General features: G+C 38.0%; 1 protein-coding gene, 1 long non-coding RNA gene and 1 pseudogene across 4 annotated transcripts; 2 read left to right on the top strand and 1 right to left on the bottom strand.

Moving 5' to 3' along the window:
• Positions 1-3,277: 3,277 nt before the first annotated feature.
• Positions 3,278-10,500, top strand: LOC112165611 (annotated as a pseudogene).
• Positions 10,501-10,731: 231 nt separating this feature from the next.
• Positions 10,732-11,229, top strand: LOC112202950 (disease resistance protein RPS5-like). Its single transcript, XM_024343994.1, has one exon. The coding sequence runs from the start codon at positions 10,732-10,734 to the stop codon at positions 11,227-11,229; it is 498 nt and encodes a 165-aa protein (XP_024199762.1).
• Positions 11,230-11,238: 9 nt separating this feature from the next.
• LOC121049562 lies at positions 11,239-12,871 on the bottom strand. Of its 3 annotated transcripts, none has more exons than XR_005800739.1 (6): positions 12,555-12,871; positions 12,293-12,365; positions 12,157-12,202; positions 11,948-12,026; positions 11,689-11,755; positions 11,239-11,579 (listed from the first exon to the last, which is right to left on the bottom strand). It is a non-coding gene; the product is annotated as an uncharacterized LOC121049562 (long non-coding RNA). The 3 variants fall into 3 exon arrangements; XR_005800740.1 differs by having other exon boundaries at positions 12,752-12,827; XR_005800738.1 differs by having other exon boundaries at positions 12,293-12,871.
• Positions 12,872-16,336: the final 3,465 nt, after the last annotated feature.

The raw sequence follows: 16,336 nt of genomic DNA, 5'->3' as shown, positions 1-16,336 counted from the left end.
TTTCTTTCTATTTTTTATTTTATTTTTTTTAATTTAAAGTCAAATGAGCCAAGCCGAGCCTATTCAAGCTCGAGCTCATCCAATAAATCAAGCCGAGCCAAGCCTAGCTCGGGCCTAAGAAAAATATTCAAGCCGAGCCGATCTTGAGCATGGAAAAAAAAATTTAAGCTTTAGCCCGGCTTGAGCTCGATAAAAAAATAAATGAGCCGAACATGATCACCTTGGTATTCGCTCCGGCTCGGCTCATTTACACCCCTATACGTAGAAGCAATGCGGGTGGTTTAGTCTGATTAAAAAGGTAATTGGTTTAGGCAAAGGGGCGCAAATTCTAGGACGCTTGATGCTTTATGTTTCATGAAATTATCTTAGTCATTATTCTCATCCTAATGCCCTGATTTTAAACTGGTTACTTACTATTTAATTGATAATTTATATACCAAACCACCGATAAGGTTTCTCTCTCACCTCGGGAAACCCTAAGGCCTACCCCGTTCGAATTCTCATTCTCGTCCGGCGGCGCCCGGACATGGGGGTGGGCTTCCGGCCTTGCCGCAGTCATGGGGTTTGCTGCCGGACGGGAGATCTAATGCCCATAGGACTCAATCGGAGGATTTGCTTGGGTTTTGTCATAAGGTTTCGGCTGGGAGGTTGGCGACGGCGGGGTTCATGCGTTACTGTTCGGTGGCGATCTGTGTTGTTGGGTTTTTGGATCGGCGTTGCCATGGATATTAATCCAAGGTGGTGGAAATTTGAGGCCTGGATCCAGATTGTTTTTCTGTGCTGGTGTACGTCACGGCAACGTAGCTCGGGAAGGCTTGGATCGCCGGGATGATGGCGTGGCAGGGCGATCGAGACGACGCAGGCCGGGTGATGTGTGTCAACAGGAACTTGGCCGGACGGTGATGCACGTCAGGGGAGGGGAGGAAAAGGTGGACTGGACCGTACCGAATTGATGGGCCTGGTGCAATTTCCTTGCTGGACTACCCTGTTGGGCCACAAAATATTGGGCTGGGTTCTGCTCTAGTCCATTACTATTTTGGGCTAGGGTTTTGGCTCTTGGCCCAAACCTATGTTTTTAGCTTTTTGTCTAATTACATTTAGTTCCCTTGTGTTAGGAACCTAACGAGTGTTTTGTTTAGCTTGTCTATTTGCTATGTTTTTTTCATAGCTTATAGGCTCGCTGTTATGCGAGCGATAAGTTCAAATATAGTTGGTCTATCCTATGTATCACTGTGGCTCCTCCACGAAGTCTTGCCTGGCCATTGTTATGTGTCAGCGGATGGGTATGTAATGGTCTTCTTGACATGCGCTATTATCAATGGAATTACCATTATTTCAAAAAAAAAAAAAAAAAAATTGATAATTTATATTATTATATACAAAATTTTTCTTAACGGAAAACTTAATCCTCAATGAAAATTTATAGCCCTGCCATTTTAATCTTGGGGTTAGAGGCGGTTGTCTGACTTGTCTCGGTTCGAGGGGTAGTTCCGACGATTTGTCATTTCCAAATTCCAACCCAATTTTTCTATTAAACTAAAAAATAATGATATCGCACATACATTAATGCTAATGCCGAAAATCTTTTCAAATAAAAATTCCTTATTTAGCATATGTCACCCATTAATATACATTGTCCACTTGGCATCCTTTACAATTGAACAATCCTTGCCGACTTTTGAATCCGATTTGCCAATTTTGTTTTTCTTCCGCTGGAATGGTCATGAATTCACGTTCTCCCTTAGCCCTAACAATAAGCTCTCCTATTTATGGATGTATATATCCAATTTACGTGACAAATAGTCAAGAAAGTATTGCATTTTATTATGTCCCATTTTCTTGATCATACAAGAAGACATAGACTTAAACGATTTGAAGTCGTCAACTCTTCTCTGTACTACGTACTGATGGCTTAATTTCCAGGGATGTCTCATATCATGGGAAAAGAAGATAGAGGCTTGTTGGATAAGAAAAATCATAGGAAGAAATTAGTTTTAAATGAACCCTAGCTAGTTGCCCTCCCCTATATTAGCTGCATTTGAGTGCTTTAAATCTATTGCCAAACCATGCACCATATCGATATCTCTTACCATTTTGGCCGACCACCATTTTTTCTGAGGAATATATTGAAGAGCTAGCTCCAGCTGAGGTTGGTTTGCTTTATAAAGATTTTATCTGTACGTTTTTATTATATATTGATTAGTTTGATAATCTAATTCTACATATTGGAAAACTGTTGTTTCTCCTGGCATTTATTTGTCAAGAAAAATCAGTAGACCTTTTATGGAAGTTCATAATTTTAGCTATTGAGAACGCTCATAACTCTGAGCTTCTGGCTAAGATTGTATTTTCAAATCATCAAGATGGTTTCAAGCTCTTAGCTATAAAATCTGCAAGATGGTTAAAGTTGATAATCATTGGATCGGCGCTCTTATGTGAATTTTGTATACTATATATTCCTTAATTTAAAACCTTAATTTATTTATAGGGCTCTCACTGTTCTCCAAAATACAGGAGACAAAGAAACCTGATCGATATTTGGAGTGTGACTCGAAAAGATAGAGTAGCAGGTGATATTTTAATTTCTAGTTGCTTACTGATTTTTTATTTTTTTTTGCAATTTATGGCTTTATGCAATACCTTTTTAATTTGTTTTTCTAGTACAGCAATTATTGTGATGATATGATTACGGACTAATCTTATTAGTTTCTTGATGGTGATCTGATTATTTATATATATATTTTTTATCTGGGATCTGGAGACAATATTCTCTTTATTTGTAGTTCTGATGATCCAACTCTATATATGCAGGGTCGAAATATCTATCGATAAGCCCTGCTTTGACTACCTCCATCAGTACCGATTTTCTTATGCCTGATTTGAGTTCCTACAGAAAGTAGTATATCTACACTTGAGATAATAGTAACAATACAGGATCAAACTCGAGTAATATATAATGTACTTAATTGCTTGTAACAGTAAGCACAGAAAGGTTTATATTTGTTCTGGTTGATGTAGACTCTTTGCTTTCCCAAAGTGACTTGTACGAATAATATGTGCTCCATGATGAATTTGTTTAAAATTAATGGACATTAATGTGGCTTAAAGTATCCATGTATGATTGGATGCTTAGTTACTTCAGTTTGCTTGCATTTATCAAAGAGTGGTGGCAAAAAGAGGGAAGCTAGCTTATTAGAGTTGAGAACAACTTTGATGCCAGATTTGCTTTGATGGATTGGTTTGTTTTGGTTTTTAAGGTCCAAACTAAACCAAACTGAACCGTTATGTTATGAACTTATGATAAGTCTGGTCTCTGGCTTTATACTTCTCAATAAAAAATTGACCTCTAAAATAACAAAGTAAATGCATTTGGGAGAAGTTGGTAAACCTTTAAGTTCTAGAACCAGAGAGCTATTAGGAGAAGACCCTCAAGTTTTAGTCTTATGTACTATCTCACTTTTGCTTTATTGCAAATGGTAGCAAGTTTCAGTCTTTCTAACCATGATCAGGGCTCAAGAAGAAAAGAAAGCTCAGGTTGGTTTGGTTTGGTTTCATACAACGTTTAGGGGAAATGGGTACTGTTCTTTGGGTAATAAGCTTAATGGGTTTGTTTTATTTATGCTTATTATGCCATATGAACAATGCTGAGCTAAAATATTTGGAACATTTTTGTTGCAGATGAGGTGCTTGTTAAAAGTCCCATGAGAACCAAAACAAAACTCTCCTTGCAGGTTCTTCCAAAGTTCCAGTTACAAGGTTTATCAACTTTCTAACTTTGAAAAGTATTTTACATTCTTTCCTTATAGTTTTTACCATACATGAAGCTTGAAGCTTGAGTAGCTAGCTAGAGGTGATTGAACTCAACTGTTTCTTTGTTAGTTGGTTGAGTAGTTAATGGTATCTTACTGTTTCTGATTTTGTTCTGTGAAATGTGAACTGCCGTAATTGCTTTAATGGTGTTTCTTTATGGTTAAGTTGGCTAACCCTCTTGGGCTGTTTACCCCACTCTAGCTTTAATCAACATGTGTCTTAGCTAATCCTGACCAAACTAACCCTCTTTATGTTAAACTGGTGTTATGAAGTGGGGTTGAGTGGTTTATCATCTATATAATATCCTGGGCATTTATTGCTGCAGGATTTTATTGTCTCTGTATCAATTTATCATTATAGTAACAAGTTGGCCGGGAATTATACTATTAACAATGACCCTGCATTTTCATTTTCTATTAAAGAGCTGTCAGTTTAAAGTGTGAAAGGAGATTTAGAAACAGATCACCATTACGCTGGAATAATATTATTAACAATGACCCTGCAATTTTGGGTCAATCCTTATCCTCATGCTTATTTATTCACTCACTTACAGTTCCAGTTTATGAATCGCTGAAAGTGAAATACTCTGTTGTTTGCAAGAAAAAGATCAGGTTGGTTTGTTTTCATAATGCTTGTATTCATGAATAATTTGGTTTAGTCATTTCAAGATGCACTGATATATATATTTGGCACACTTTGGTTGCCGATGAGGTGCTTGTTGAAATACCAAAGCCGAAGGGCATAGTATTACTTTAAAGAAAAAGGTATTTCTTTACTCATCATATTGGTTTTTTCTATGTTAATAACGGATTTTAATAACTATTTTAACTAAAAAGGGCTTCTTTTTTTTGTTTTTCCTACCCTTTTTGGCTATAGAGTGGCCACCAAAAAAAGAAAGTTATCCATGAGTCAAACTCAGGACTCATCAGTCTTGCATAATCTTTTGCTTATATCATTTTCTCATGCACCATACCAACAATAATGAACTGAAATATTTGAAAACTTTTGAGTGCAGACCATACGCTTGTGGAAGCAGCATGACAATGAAAGAGGCTCTCTTTACCAGTACAGTACTCCTTTGAAGGTTTTTCTTTCCCACTTTGAGTTTCCTTAATGCATGAAAAAGATAAAAGTAAGACAAACAAGCTTGCTCCCATATCTCTGCTCCATGCTAAACTTTAGCCAGAAGATTGCGGTCCAAATGGATTTTATTGGCTTCATCAGATCCAATTCAATGAGAGCCTTAAGTTGACACCAGTTCGATACTACAATCAACATAGGGCCTTAGCATTGACAAACCTCTATTGTTAGATTCATAGATCCATAAAACTTTCCTTTACAGTAAGACTTCTGTTTAGGCAGCTGTTGAGTCTAAATCACCATTATGTTTTCTTTAGCTACGATCATTATTCATTTTCCCTGCGTGTTCTTCTTTTTGTCAAACAATCAGATTATTGTCAACAAAGTTGCTGCATTTCATTATGACGACCGGGGGGAGTTGAACTATTTATTAATAAGAAGCTTGAGTACTGCAAGATATTTGAGCTCCAGATCTTTATTCCCCAGAAACAGATTAATATTGGTGAAAGAGCCAACCAATATCAATTACAATCATCTTAGTACCTCAGAAGCATTGTTTGTCATCACCAGATTGTAGATAATTTGTATCATCACTAAATATCAGCAACACTGAGTTCATTTCAAAGAGTTTGTGGGAGGTTCTCAAGTGAACTTTGTAGTTATTTTCTTCTACCCTTTTTTTTATATTTCGTTTATTTATTTATTTATTTATCTATTTTCATGTTTAGGGGCCATATAAAGCTGGAAAATGAGCTAAATGGGAAAGAGCGAGTAAAAAGATTGCGGATCAATGGCAGGTACGATACTCTTTTAGCTGGCTTTTTATTAGTCTCTCCACTGAATACTACTTTCCATAGTTTCAAGTTCATCTCAACATATATATATATAAGTTTCTTCTGGACAGAAAAGCAAAACCAGAAAACTTTATAGTCTTCTACAGAGGCAGTAACACTTGAATTTCAAATTGAAGGCAGAGAAACAAAAAGGATAATTATTGTGCTCCATATATGAATTTTAAGTACTACAGAAATAATATAGACTTTTAAATCAGGTGGCTGGATCACATATCCTTACACTTATCTTTATCTGCAATTCAGCATTACATATGATTTTGTTTTGTTATATCATTTGGTGACTAAAATTTGGGAAAAGTTCTGGTAAACTTGTATTGTTGTGCCATAGGAATTTACTCAGTTCGGCAAATCCACAGATTGCCTATATGGCTATATCTATTTGTTCACCATGACTGGTTTTTACTATTTTAAGAATTAATCAAGAGTACCACAGGTCATAATTGATACTGTTCTTCTTCTCAAAATCTGTCACTCACTCTCTCACTCATTACGCTTTTGAAAAAGAAAATTGTAATTGTCCCCTTTGAATTTTTTCCTGAATTTCGTAGATGTCTCCTTGTCTATTTCATTTTGGCGTCCATATGTTTCTAACCACCATTCAAATCAAATCCACAGATATAAAGAAAAGATTGTGGCACTGCCATATTTCTAACAGACAATTTGTTCTCATTTCATTTAATGTTATAACAAGACCTATACATTGAAAAAAGGTTATATCATATGCTGTAATCTTTTACCACTATCAACCATTCCAATTTAATAACAATATCTGATTGCTTTATCAATTTGAGATTGTACTGAGTACTGGGGCTTAATTTACAACCAGTACGCTAACCACATGTTTGACTGACCTTGACATTTTACCTTGCAGAAACGGTTGCAGTTGTTTCCAGCGTCTTCGGCTGTCTAACTGTAGTTGTAACTCTGGTATCACCCTGTTTACGTGATCCCCTATCAGAAGAATACAACATTTTCAGGAAAAGAAAAGAAAACCTTGCTACTTTACAAAGTGAAATTCAAAACCTGGAACAGCAAATTAGTGAAGTGGAACGACAATCCAAGGAGAAGGTGGTGAGCAGGTCTTTAAAAGTATCCGACTGGTTGGACAAGGCACGAAAATTTATCAAGGATGTTACTGACTCAAATTTTGATGACAGACTACTTGAGAATTGCTTTGGTCTACCCTACTGTAGGTCACAGTATAATGCTGGAAAAGAAATTGCAGAAAGAATTACACAGTTGACTGCACTTGAGAAGGAAGGTGAAAAATACATTAATGTGGCAGAGTCCAATGTGGTTGGCCAACTGATCGGCACCACAAAATCAGTGGGAGAGGCAGCAAGAACAGTGGAAGAGATTAAGAAGTATGTAACAGAAAACGGAGTCAGGACGATACGTGTTTATGGAGTGGCTGGATGTGGCAAGACAAAAGTTGTAGCTGAAGTGAATGACCTTGTATTAAATGACTGCAAAAACTGTGCCTCAGAAGATGTCAATAACAGCAAAGAAAATGAGCTTTTTGATAAAGTTATTTCTGTCACCGTAGAGACTAATCTGGGATCAACTGAAGCATCCATTGAAAATCTGCAGAAGAAAATTGCCGAGAAGTTACAAGTGGATCTTAATAACTCACCGGGGAGTAGAGCAGACACATTGGGGAGGGCACTGAAGAAGTTGAAATTTCTGATCATTTTGGATGATATGTGGACAGAGTTCTCTCTCGAGGCAATTGGGATTCCAAGGCCAAACAAAGTAAATGGATGCAAGCTTATAATTGTGTCTAGATCACTTCCGGTCTACAGTGACATCCACATTGATAAGAAGTTTGAGATTAAACTTCTATCAGGTACAGATGCAGAAGCATTTTTCGAGACTGAAGCTGGCATTAAGTTATCACAACTAGGGGATGATACTCGAGCCACTGCAAAGAACATGATAGATGAACGTGATGGTTTTCCTTTGGCAATTATCTTGCTGGCACGAGCCTTGAGAGAATCAAAGACCGACGATACTGAGGATGTTGACGGTGAATGGAAAAAAGCTTTGACTTGGTTGAAAGAATCTACAGCCCCCTTAGAAAGCATGAATGAGAGGGCATTTGCGCGTCTGAAACGTAGCTATGATATGTTGAAGAAAGATGCTCAGCAGTGTTTCCTTTACTGTGCATTATACCCAGCTGGTCATTACATTGAAAAAAAGAGTTGGTGGAGTATTGGTTTTGGGAGGGTTTATTGGATGGCAGAAAGAGAAGTGGGCAGATCGAAGATATGAAAGGAGCAAGAGAGATACTAGATGAGCTGAATGGAGCTCACCTTCTCGAAATATACAGTCAAGAAGGTGGCAAAGAATACATCAAGGTGAGAAACTTAGTTAGGCACATGGCAGTCCATCTTATAAGATGAGCTCTGATCAGTTTCTCATCAAAGCAGAGGAGAAGCTTTCTGACTTCCCATCACAAGACGAGTACTGGTCTGAAGTAGAGAGAGCCTCATTGATGAGAAATAAGTTCAAAGCACTTTGAGAAGAACCCAAGTCTCCCAAGCTATCCACATTACTTCTGCAGCACAATCCCATCACTCACATGCATGATAATTTCTTTCGTAGTATGCCAAACATCAAAGTTCTTGACCTTTCTCATATTCGTATCTTTTCCCTTCCCAAATCAACCTTTTCTAACTCGACAAAACTAAAGGCATTACTGTTGCGAAATTGTCAGAACTTACAATCTCTGCCTTCTTTGTCAACCTCTAAGAAACCACTCGTTCTTGACCTTTCTGATACTCCCATAACACAATTGCCTGATGGGATGAAGCAACTAACAAGCGTTATTCGCCTAAACTTGTCTCGTACCAATGTGGGAGAACTCAAAGCTGTACTAGTGCACGCATTGCAACATCTGAAAGAACTGCTAATGATAACAAATGATGCAGGTTCTCTGTGGGGATCAACCAAAGGAGCAAGTAATGAGGAGCTGGGAGCCCTTTCGCATTTAGCTATACTTCACATCAACTTTGTAGATGCAGAAGCCTTTAATAGATATGTCAATTCAAGGACTCATTCTCTGTCCAAGTTAAAATTCTGTGTTGGCGAATCTTGTAAGAAGCAGTTACCTGATAACAGCATAGCCTTCATCAATTGTAACATCCTTGTGACAGGAAAACCATTCTCACTGCATGAAGGCACCTCTGAGCTGCATGTAATGAGAAACTTGGATCTGCGTTGCTTGCCAAGTTGTTGCTTAGATAGCTTGAAGGCCATCAACATTTCTGGCTGCGAAAGTTTGGACTATTTATTCAACATTGAAATGGTGTACAACCTTCCAAACCTGGAAACAATTTCAGTTGAAAAATGTCAGAAGATGGAGGCACTGATAGAGTGGTCAGAATATCCTGATCATTCACTTCATTCAAAGCACTTAAAGTTCATCCATATCTCTGACTGTGAAAAGTTGGTCTACTTATTCAAAATTGAGATGCTGAGATTCATGCCAAATCTTCAAAAAATCTCCATCAGACAGCGCCAGTTATCAATGGAAGTGGAAAAGGAGCCATATAATCCTCCTGCTATTCATCCAAGATTACAGGAACGTTTGTTTGTTGATCCACTTAAGTTGACGAGCATTTATAGTAATGGAGAAATGGAGGGTAATTCTCAGCAAACCATCTGGAACTTTCCTGAACTAAAAATGCGCATCATAACTTCTCTGCCACCCAAGCCAAGGTTAGTATGCCACAAAACCACAGACATACAATAATGCCTTGTTGCTATTGATTCATTATACATGTTCAAATTCTTCTACTTCTCCTTCTGTGAATTTACATGTTCAAGACTTATAAATACTAACCAGTGTAAGGTGTCAACCTAAACTCTTTAGCCTACAGACGATATGAACAACCCACTTGACAGTTGTTTTAGTGGTTATCAAATGATGTTCAATAGAATTTATACTTTTGCAGATTTCAAGTTAAGAAGTTTGGTTGGTTTTATGATTTACCTTGCATGAATTTTACTAACTATGAAGTCTGTATTTTTCAGGAATACACCATTGAGCGGCGCGAACCAGTTGCAAAGGAATCGCAGCTTTGGTCCGTCCTTTCTTCCGCAAATAATTTTCACACCAATTCTTATGCGGATCTTTTTCCTCCTTTTTAACTCTTCTTAGGGCTGAAGCATTTGGCTTTCACTGCGCGTACTCTTTCTGTTTGCATTTGAAGTTTGAACTCAGAAAACAAGCTTTTGTTTTATTTTTATTTTTTGCAAACATATGTAGTGATGTTTAGCACTGTTCTATAATATATGATTTATGCAGACCTTAAATTCTCCCTGATTATATTTGTTAATTAGGATTTTCTTTTGGTGTTTGCAGAGTCTATACTAGAGGCTCAGACTGAAAAAAGAAAGTCTATACTGGAGGAAGCACCAATCGCATGTTGTATGCCTACGCACTCTTGTCCGAATTTTTGGTCATTTCTTTTTCTGGATTCATTATCTCACCAGATAGAACTAGGATTTTCACATGTTTTTATGGAGCGAAATCTACATGTTACTGCTATCTTAATGTCATCCAGTAATTCTACACCTCACTACAAAAAAATAGGATTAACTATTGCCATTTGTTGTTGTGATTACAGGTATATTATCAAGAACAGTAGGAACAAACGATATGCTTTCTTATTCAGTTTCAAAAAGCAGATCAATTTATCAGTGGCTTTGATCCAGAGCTTCAAGCAGTCAGAATAAGCAAGAATTGCTGCGGTCTATCACACTAATAGGTCACGGTATAAAGCAGGAAAAGATATAGCAGCAAGAATTAAACAGGTGAATGTACTGAAAAGTGAAATCACAAAGCTCATCAATTTTGAAGAATCCAAAAAAGTTGGACATATGATAGGCGGCAGCACAAAGCTACTCGGTGAGGCAGCAAGAAGTATGGTTAAAGAGATTAGGAAGTATGTAACAGGAGAGGACGTCGGCACTATACGTGTTTATGGAATGGCTGGTTCTGGCAAAGACAGCAGTTGTGTCAGAAGTTAATGACCTCATACCGAATGACTACAGAAGTTGTGCCCCACAAGGTACCAATAACGGCAGTAGATACACTGAAGACCATTTTGACAAAGTTATTTGGGTTACTGTAGAGAATCAAGGACCAACTCAATCATCTATTGACAACTTGCAGAAGAAAATTGCAGAGAAATTACAAATTGATCTGAATAAAGCCACTGGGAGTAGAGCAGGCACATTGGATAGTGCATTGAAGGAGTTGAGATTTTTTATCATTCTGGATGATATGCGGAAGAAGCTGTCTCTTGAGCTAATTGGGATTCCAGTGCCAACGAGGGAAAATGGCTGCAAGGCTATAATAGCATCCAGATCACTTCCAGTGTTCAGTGACATCAAAGTTGATAAGAAGGTTGAGATTACACAGTGCTGTACATTACACAATCACCTCTGTACTGTTCAACAACTATTTCAAAAACACTGAATCCAAAGATTAGCCTCCTACACAGATTTCATTCATTGACGAGCAACATACAAGGGGTCATTGTTCTCCCAGACGTCCATAATAATTACTTATGAGATGAATCATAGATACCAGCAATATGCTTCAAAAACAAACTCTCCTAAAGTTTCGCATCCTAGTGTCCAAGTAAAGACACATACCCTTCCATTGCAACTGATGGCAACTCTTGGATCTGTTGAGATTGCTCCTGTGCCAGTTGAGTAAGTGCTGCTATTGGCATCTTAATGCTAAAGGATTGTGGATACGAGTTTCAATGCTGTTCAATTCAGTTTGGACGGCTTACATTTGCTCATCCTTTTAACAAGATGAACCTAAAAAAAGGTCACAAACACCCATTCAATAATCAGCCAACAGTTAAGAATTTCGGAAATAAAACACCAAAAGAAAGATTCATTCAATTAGCATGCAAAAGGATACAACCTGTTCATCTGACTTCACAACTTTTACACCATATTTTAAATTAGATTGTTGTTTCAATCGAACCAGGCTGCATGAATTCATAAATATAATGATAAGCGGGTCAACTATGAATTGTAGCAATCAGTCAATCTCAGACGGTTAATATTCCACAAATTGAACCTATTCATTCAGTGATCTCATAAGTCAAGATTCTCTACAGCCACACTCATGCATGTTTTCTTAATTGCTGAAGTATTCTGATAGTTGGAAAACAGCATACCTTTGGTGATCTTCATGCAGGCAGATAGCAATTGTTTTACACTTCACCTGATCAACTGTGTCAGCGGCCGATAGCCCAACTATTTAAGAGAGAACCAAAAATTTATATGTGAAAATAAACTCAGATAAGAAAAGGAGCTCAACAGAGAAGCATACGAAACTCAACAAAGCGAAAAAGCCACACAAAAGGATAAGAGAGGGCGACCATACCCTTATTACCGTAGCATTCTTGCAGGCTTCATTATCAACTACAACCCTAACAAGACACTAGAGGTGTAAATCTCAAAACAGGTATGGTAAAATTTCATCTACTTTAAGCAACAATGAAGAAAATGAGCTTGCAAACCTTGGTGGGTTCATTCTCCTGCAAATTTTCTCATATTCATCATCCATATCATGTGAAAAGTTCATGACAACCCCTGAGGACACCCAAAACAATGTAAAAATCAAATTAGACAAAAAGATGGGAGAATGTTCCTCAATCTTTCAATTAATTAGTTAAAACTAGACTAAAAAACCACACTTTCTCAACCTCCAAATTGATTCTCAGAACAAAGAAGAGAAAATCACAAATCATGAAAGCAGAAATCAAAGAAAACAGCACCTACCCATTTCAATTAGAATAAAAAATATACTCAACGATACAAGCAATTGAAATACTGTTTGACCAAAACAAACATGGATCCAAATAGTATCCGAATCCAACAAAAATTGGACAGAAAGCAAATTTGAAAACGAAGACAACTTTACATTGACAACTAGTTTACAGAAAATCAATCCTAATAAGTAAATAGGTCTCAGTTACTTGATTCCTCAAGACCCAAAAGACAAGGAGCAGTTCATCAAGCATTTGACAATTATCGCCTGATTCAATCAGAAACCGAATAGGACTTGAGAAATTGACCTCTAAATTTATATAAATTGAAAATTATATAAATTGTCCTTTTACCAAAGAAAAAGGGGCACTATCATGTTGATTTTACCAAATTGTCCTTGTAACTTTGGGGAAGGACGCAGCTAAGAATCCCCTATAAATAAATTATGAGATTCAGTAGTCACTGTCATGTTGATTTTGGTAAAGTTGCAGCTAAGAAACGGGCACAAATCCCCCTCTATAAATAAACTACGACATTAATTAGGTAACTAATTTCTCAGTAGCCATGTGGGCTTCAGTTTTAGTCACCCTCCTTGTGGTAGTGTTCGCTTCCATGATACCACTACAGATTTCTACGACCACCGTATCCTTCACCTCCTCCTCCATGTTAGTCCAAGGCACCACCGCTCCAATTCCGTTCACCTCCATCCGTTTACATCTCCGTGTCTCCATTTCCTCCGCCTCCTTCTAATCCCTCCGACGTGTTTGAGTCGCAACCATTAGTTGAATCACTGCCTCCGTCGTCTGCTCCACCGCCGCCATCCTCTTCCCAGACTCCACCATCTCTGTCAACTCCATCCTCCTCCTTTATGGATCGACCACGCACCACGGACATCTACCACCAATGTATACTTATATGTAAGATCGATCTACTTGTATTTTTAGCTTAGGGCACCGGCCCCTATGGTGTGCTGCAAAATCGTGTTTGGCTTAGCAGAGATCATCAAGACTTGTTTGATAAGAAAAATCAGAGGAAGATATTAGTTTAAAATGAACCCTAGCTAGTTTCCTTCCCCTATATTTGCTGCCTTCGATCGAGTGCTTTAAATCTAATGAGCCGAGCCATCATATATCTCTCTTAACATTTTTCCAGAACCTGAAAATGAACTAGAGCTCCGTTTTTCTCCAACCACCATTTTTCTGAGGAAACGAAAAGCCAGCTCAAGCTGAGGTTGGTGCGCTTTATAAAGCTTTCATCTGTTTTTAGATATGTACTAGTTTAATTTGATAATTATCTTGTTCTACATATTGCAAAACCTAGACTTTATTTGTCAAGAAATCAGTAAATATACGTACCTTTGATAGAAGTTCATAATTTTAGTGATTGAGAACGCTTAGAACTCTGAGCTTCTAGATAAGGTTGTATTTTCAAATACTTCAAAATGGTTAGAAGCAAACGATTTTTTAAATATTTTTTAGGACAACAGAAGACTAATCTGTTGATATAAAATCATACAACCTCACTTGGTCAAGCATGAGAGGTCTTCAGACCTCTCATATTACAAATCGATGCTCAAGTAAATATGACTAAAATCCAAAACGGAACTTTAGTAACTAAAATCCTAGAGGAATTGCATAAAACAAAATACATAATTTAAAAACTCTCTAATCTTACACTGCCTAACCATGAAACCACCGTCTTGATCATCTTGACGCCTAAGACCTCTGAGTGTAAGTTGCAATAGCCAACACAGCCACAGCAAACAGGCTAGGAGCAAATGTAGGACTAGAGCAGGACAGGCCACCTCCTAAAAAACCCAAACCATACCCAATTCAAGTGAGAGAGAAAAGCTAGGGGAACTAGACCATCCTAGGTCCGGTTCATCAGACTACATCTCCATAGCCCCAAAGGGCAAGGGCCCAAAGCCCACTGCCCAAACCCTACGTCCCCACTACCCAAATTGGCCGGGTCGGATCCTTCAGGGAAGCTGAAAGCTGTAGTCTGAAACCAAACAAGTTGAAAAAGCCATTGGGCTTCATCTAGGCCCAAGTTTTCTTTCTAGGCCCATAGTTTCAAAGGTTTCCTCGGATAAGTAAGAAAAACCGCCAACTACCGAAAGCAACGCGGGTGGTGTTAGATTTTGAATGTCAAAAGGTAATTGGTTTAGGCACAGAGACGCAAATTCTACGACGTGCATGATGCTCCATGTTTCATGAAATAATCTTAGCCATTATTGTAATCCTAATGCCCTGATTTTCAACTTGTTACTCAGTCTGTAATTGATAATTTATATTATTAAATACAAGATTTTTCTTAAGGCGGAAAACTTAACCCTCTATGCTTTTAGAAAACTAAACCCTTCTCCATGAAAATTAATAGCTCCGCCCCTGTGATAGAGGCGGTTGACTCGGTTCGTGAGGTAGTTCCGAGTTCCGACCAAAACTTGACTTGAATCATTTCTAAATTCCAACCCAATCAACTTCAACTTGTTTCCTTTTTACATATCTTCTTCATTGCCTATGTTTCGAGTCCAGCAGCGGCGCTTATCCGCCCGTTGTGTTCAGCGACGCCGGGCGTAGGGCTTCTTAGCTGGAGGAGTGAGTCTTGTTTGGGTCTATTCGATCTGACAGAGTTAGCGATCGGAGATGAATTTCTAGAGGTTTGTTGTCTGGGTCGAGTGGTGTCGGCGGCAGGAATTGGGAACAGGAAGTCTATGAGTTTGTTGGGTTTGCAGCGAGGCATCGCAGCCAATTGGTTGCAGGTGTTTGGGGAAGCGAATTGGGGTCGATCCTGTCAGCGATTTTAGGGAGACAGCTGAGCGACTTGCAGGATTTCAACCTTGATGTAGTGGTGGAAAGACCGGCAGCCAGAAGGCTTGGAGGCCGCGGCGGCGATGGATTGGCAGGAGGTGCAGCATCGTTCTCCTGTTAACTTGGATTTGCCTGGGCCTGGGACTCTGCCTTTGGGCTTGGTCCCAATTTTTGGGCTGCTAGAGCTTGTCAAAAGCTCCAACCTTTTTCACCGGAAGGAGCCCGCAGTTGTTCAATTGTTTTATTTAAAATAATGTCTATGCTAGTAGAAGCTTCCCTAGAAGTGAAGTATTTAGCTTGAGCGTACCACAACAGCTAGCTTGGCGTTTAGAGTTAGATAGAATAGGTTGCTTATTAGGCGAATTGATTTTGTTAGCATAGACTACCTTGCGCTTCCATTATCTAAATAGAGTAGTCTTCTTTATACTATCATGAGCAATTAAGGGCCATATTTAATTATATGAGCTCTTTACTTCAAAATATATATACATATATATATATATATATATATATATTGCATTAAAAAAGTAAAACTAGTCTATTAATTTAAAAATAATGATACAGCACACACTAATGTCGAAATCTTTTTCAACAAAATTCATTATCTAGGATTTCATAAAACGTGAAATACTATAACTTGAATGTCACCCATTACTATACAATGTCATCTTGTCATCCTTTACAATTGAAACAATCCTTGTGGACTTTTGAATCCGATTTGGCAATTTTGTTTTCTTCTGCTGGAATGGTCATGAATTCACATTCTCCCTTAGCCCTAATGAGACAGCTCTCCTATTTGTGGAACAGTGGATGTATATATCCAATTTACGTGATAAATAGTCAAGAAAATATTGCATTTTATTTTATCCCAATTTCTTGATCATACAAGAAGACCTAGACTTAAACGATTTGAAGTCGTCAACTCTTCCCTGTACTGATGGCTTAATTTCCAGGAATGTCTCATATCATGAGAAAAGAAGATCG

Source organism: Rosa chinensis, chromosome 5, assembly GCF_002994745.2.
Source record: "Rosa chinensis cultivar Old Blush chromosome 5, RchiOBHm-V2, whole genome shotgun sequence".
Lineage (NCBI taxonomy): Eukaryota > Viridiplantae > Streptophyta > Magnoliopsida > Rosales > Rosaceae > Rosa > Rosa chinensis.
This window is presented reverse-complemented; position numbering and strand designations above follow the sequence as displayed.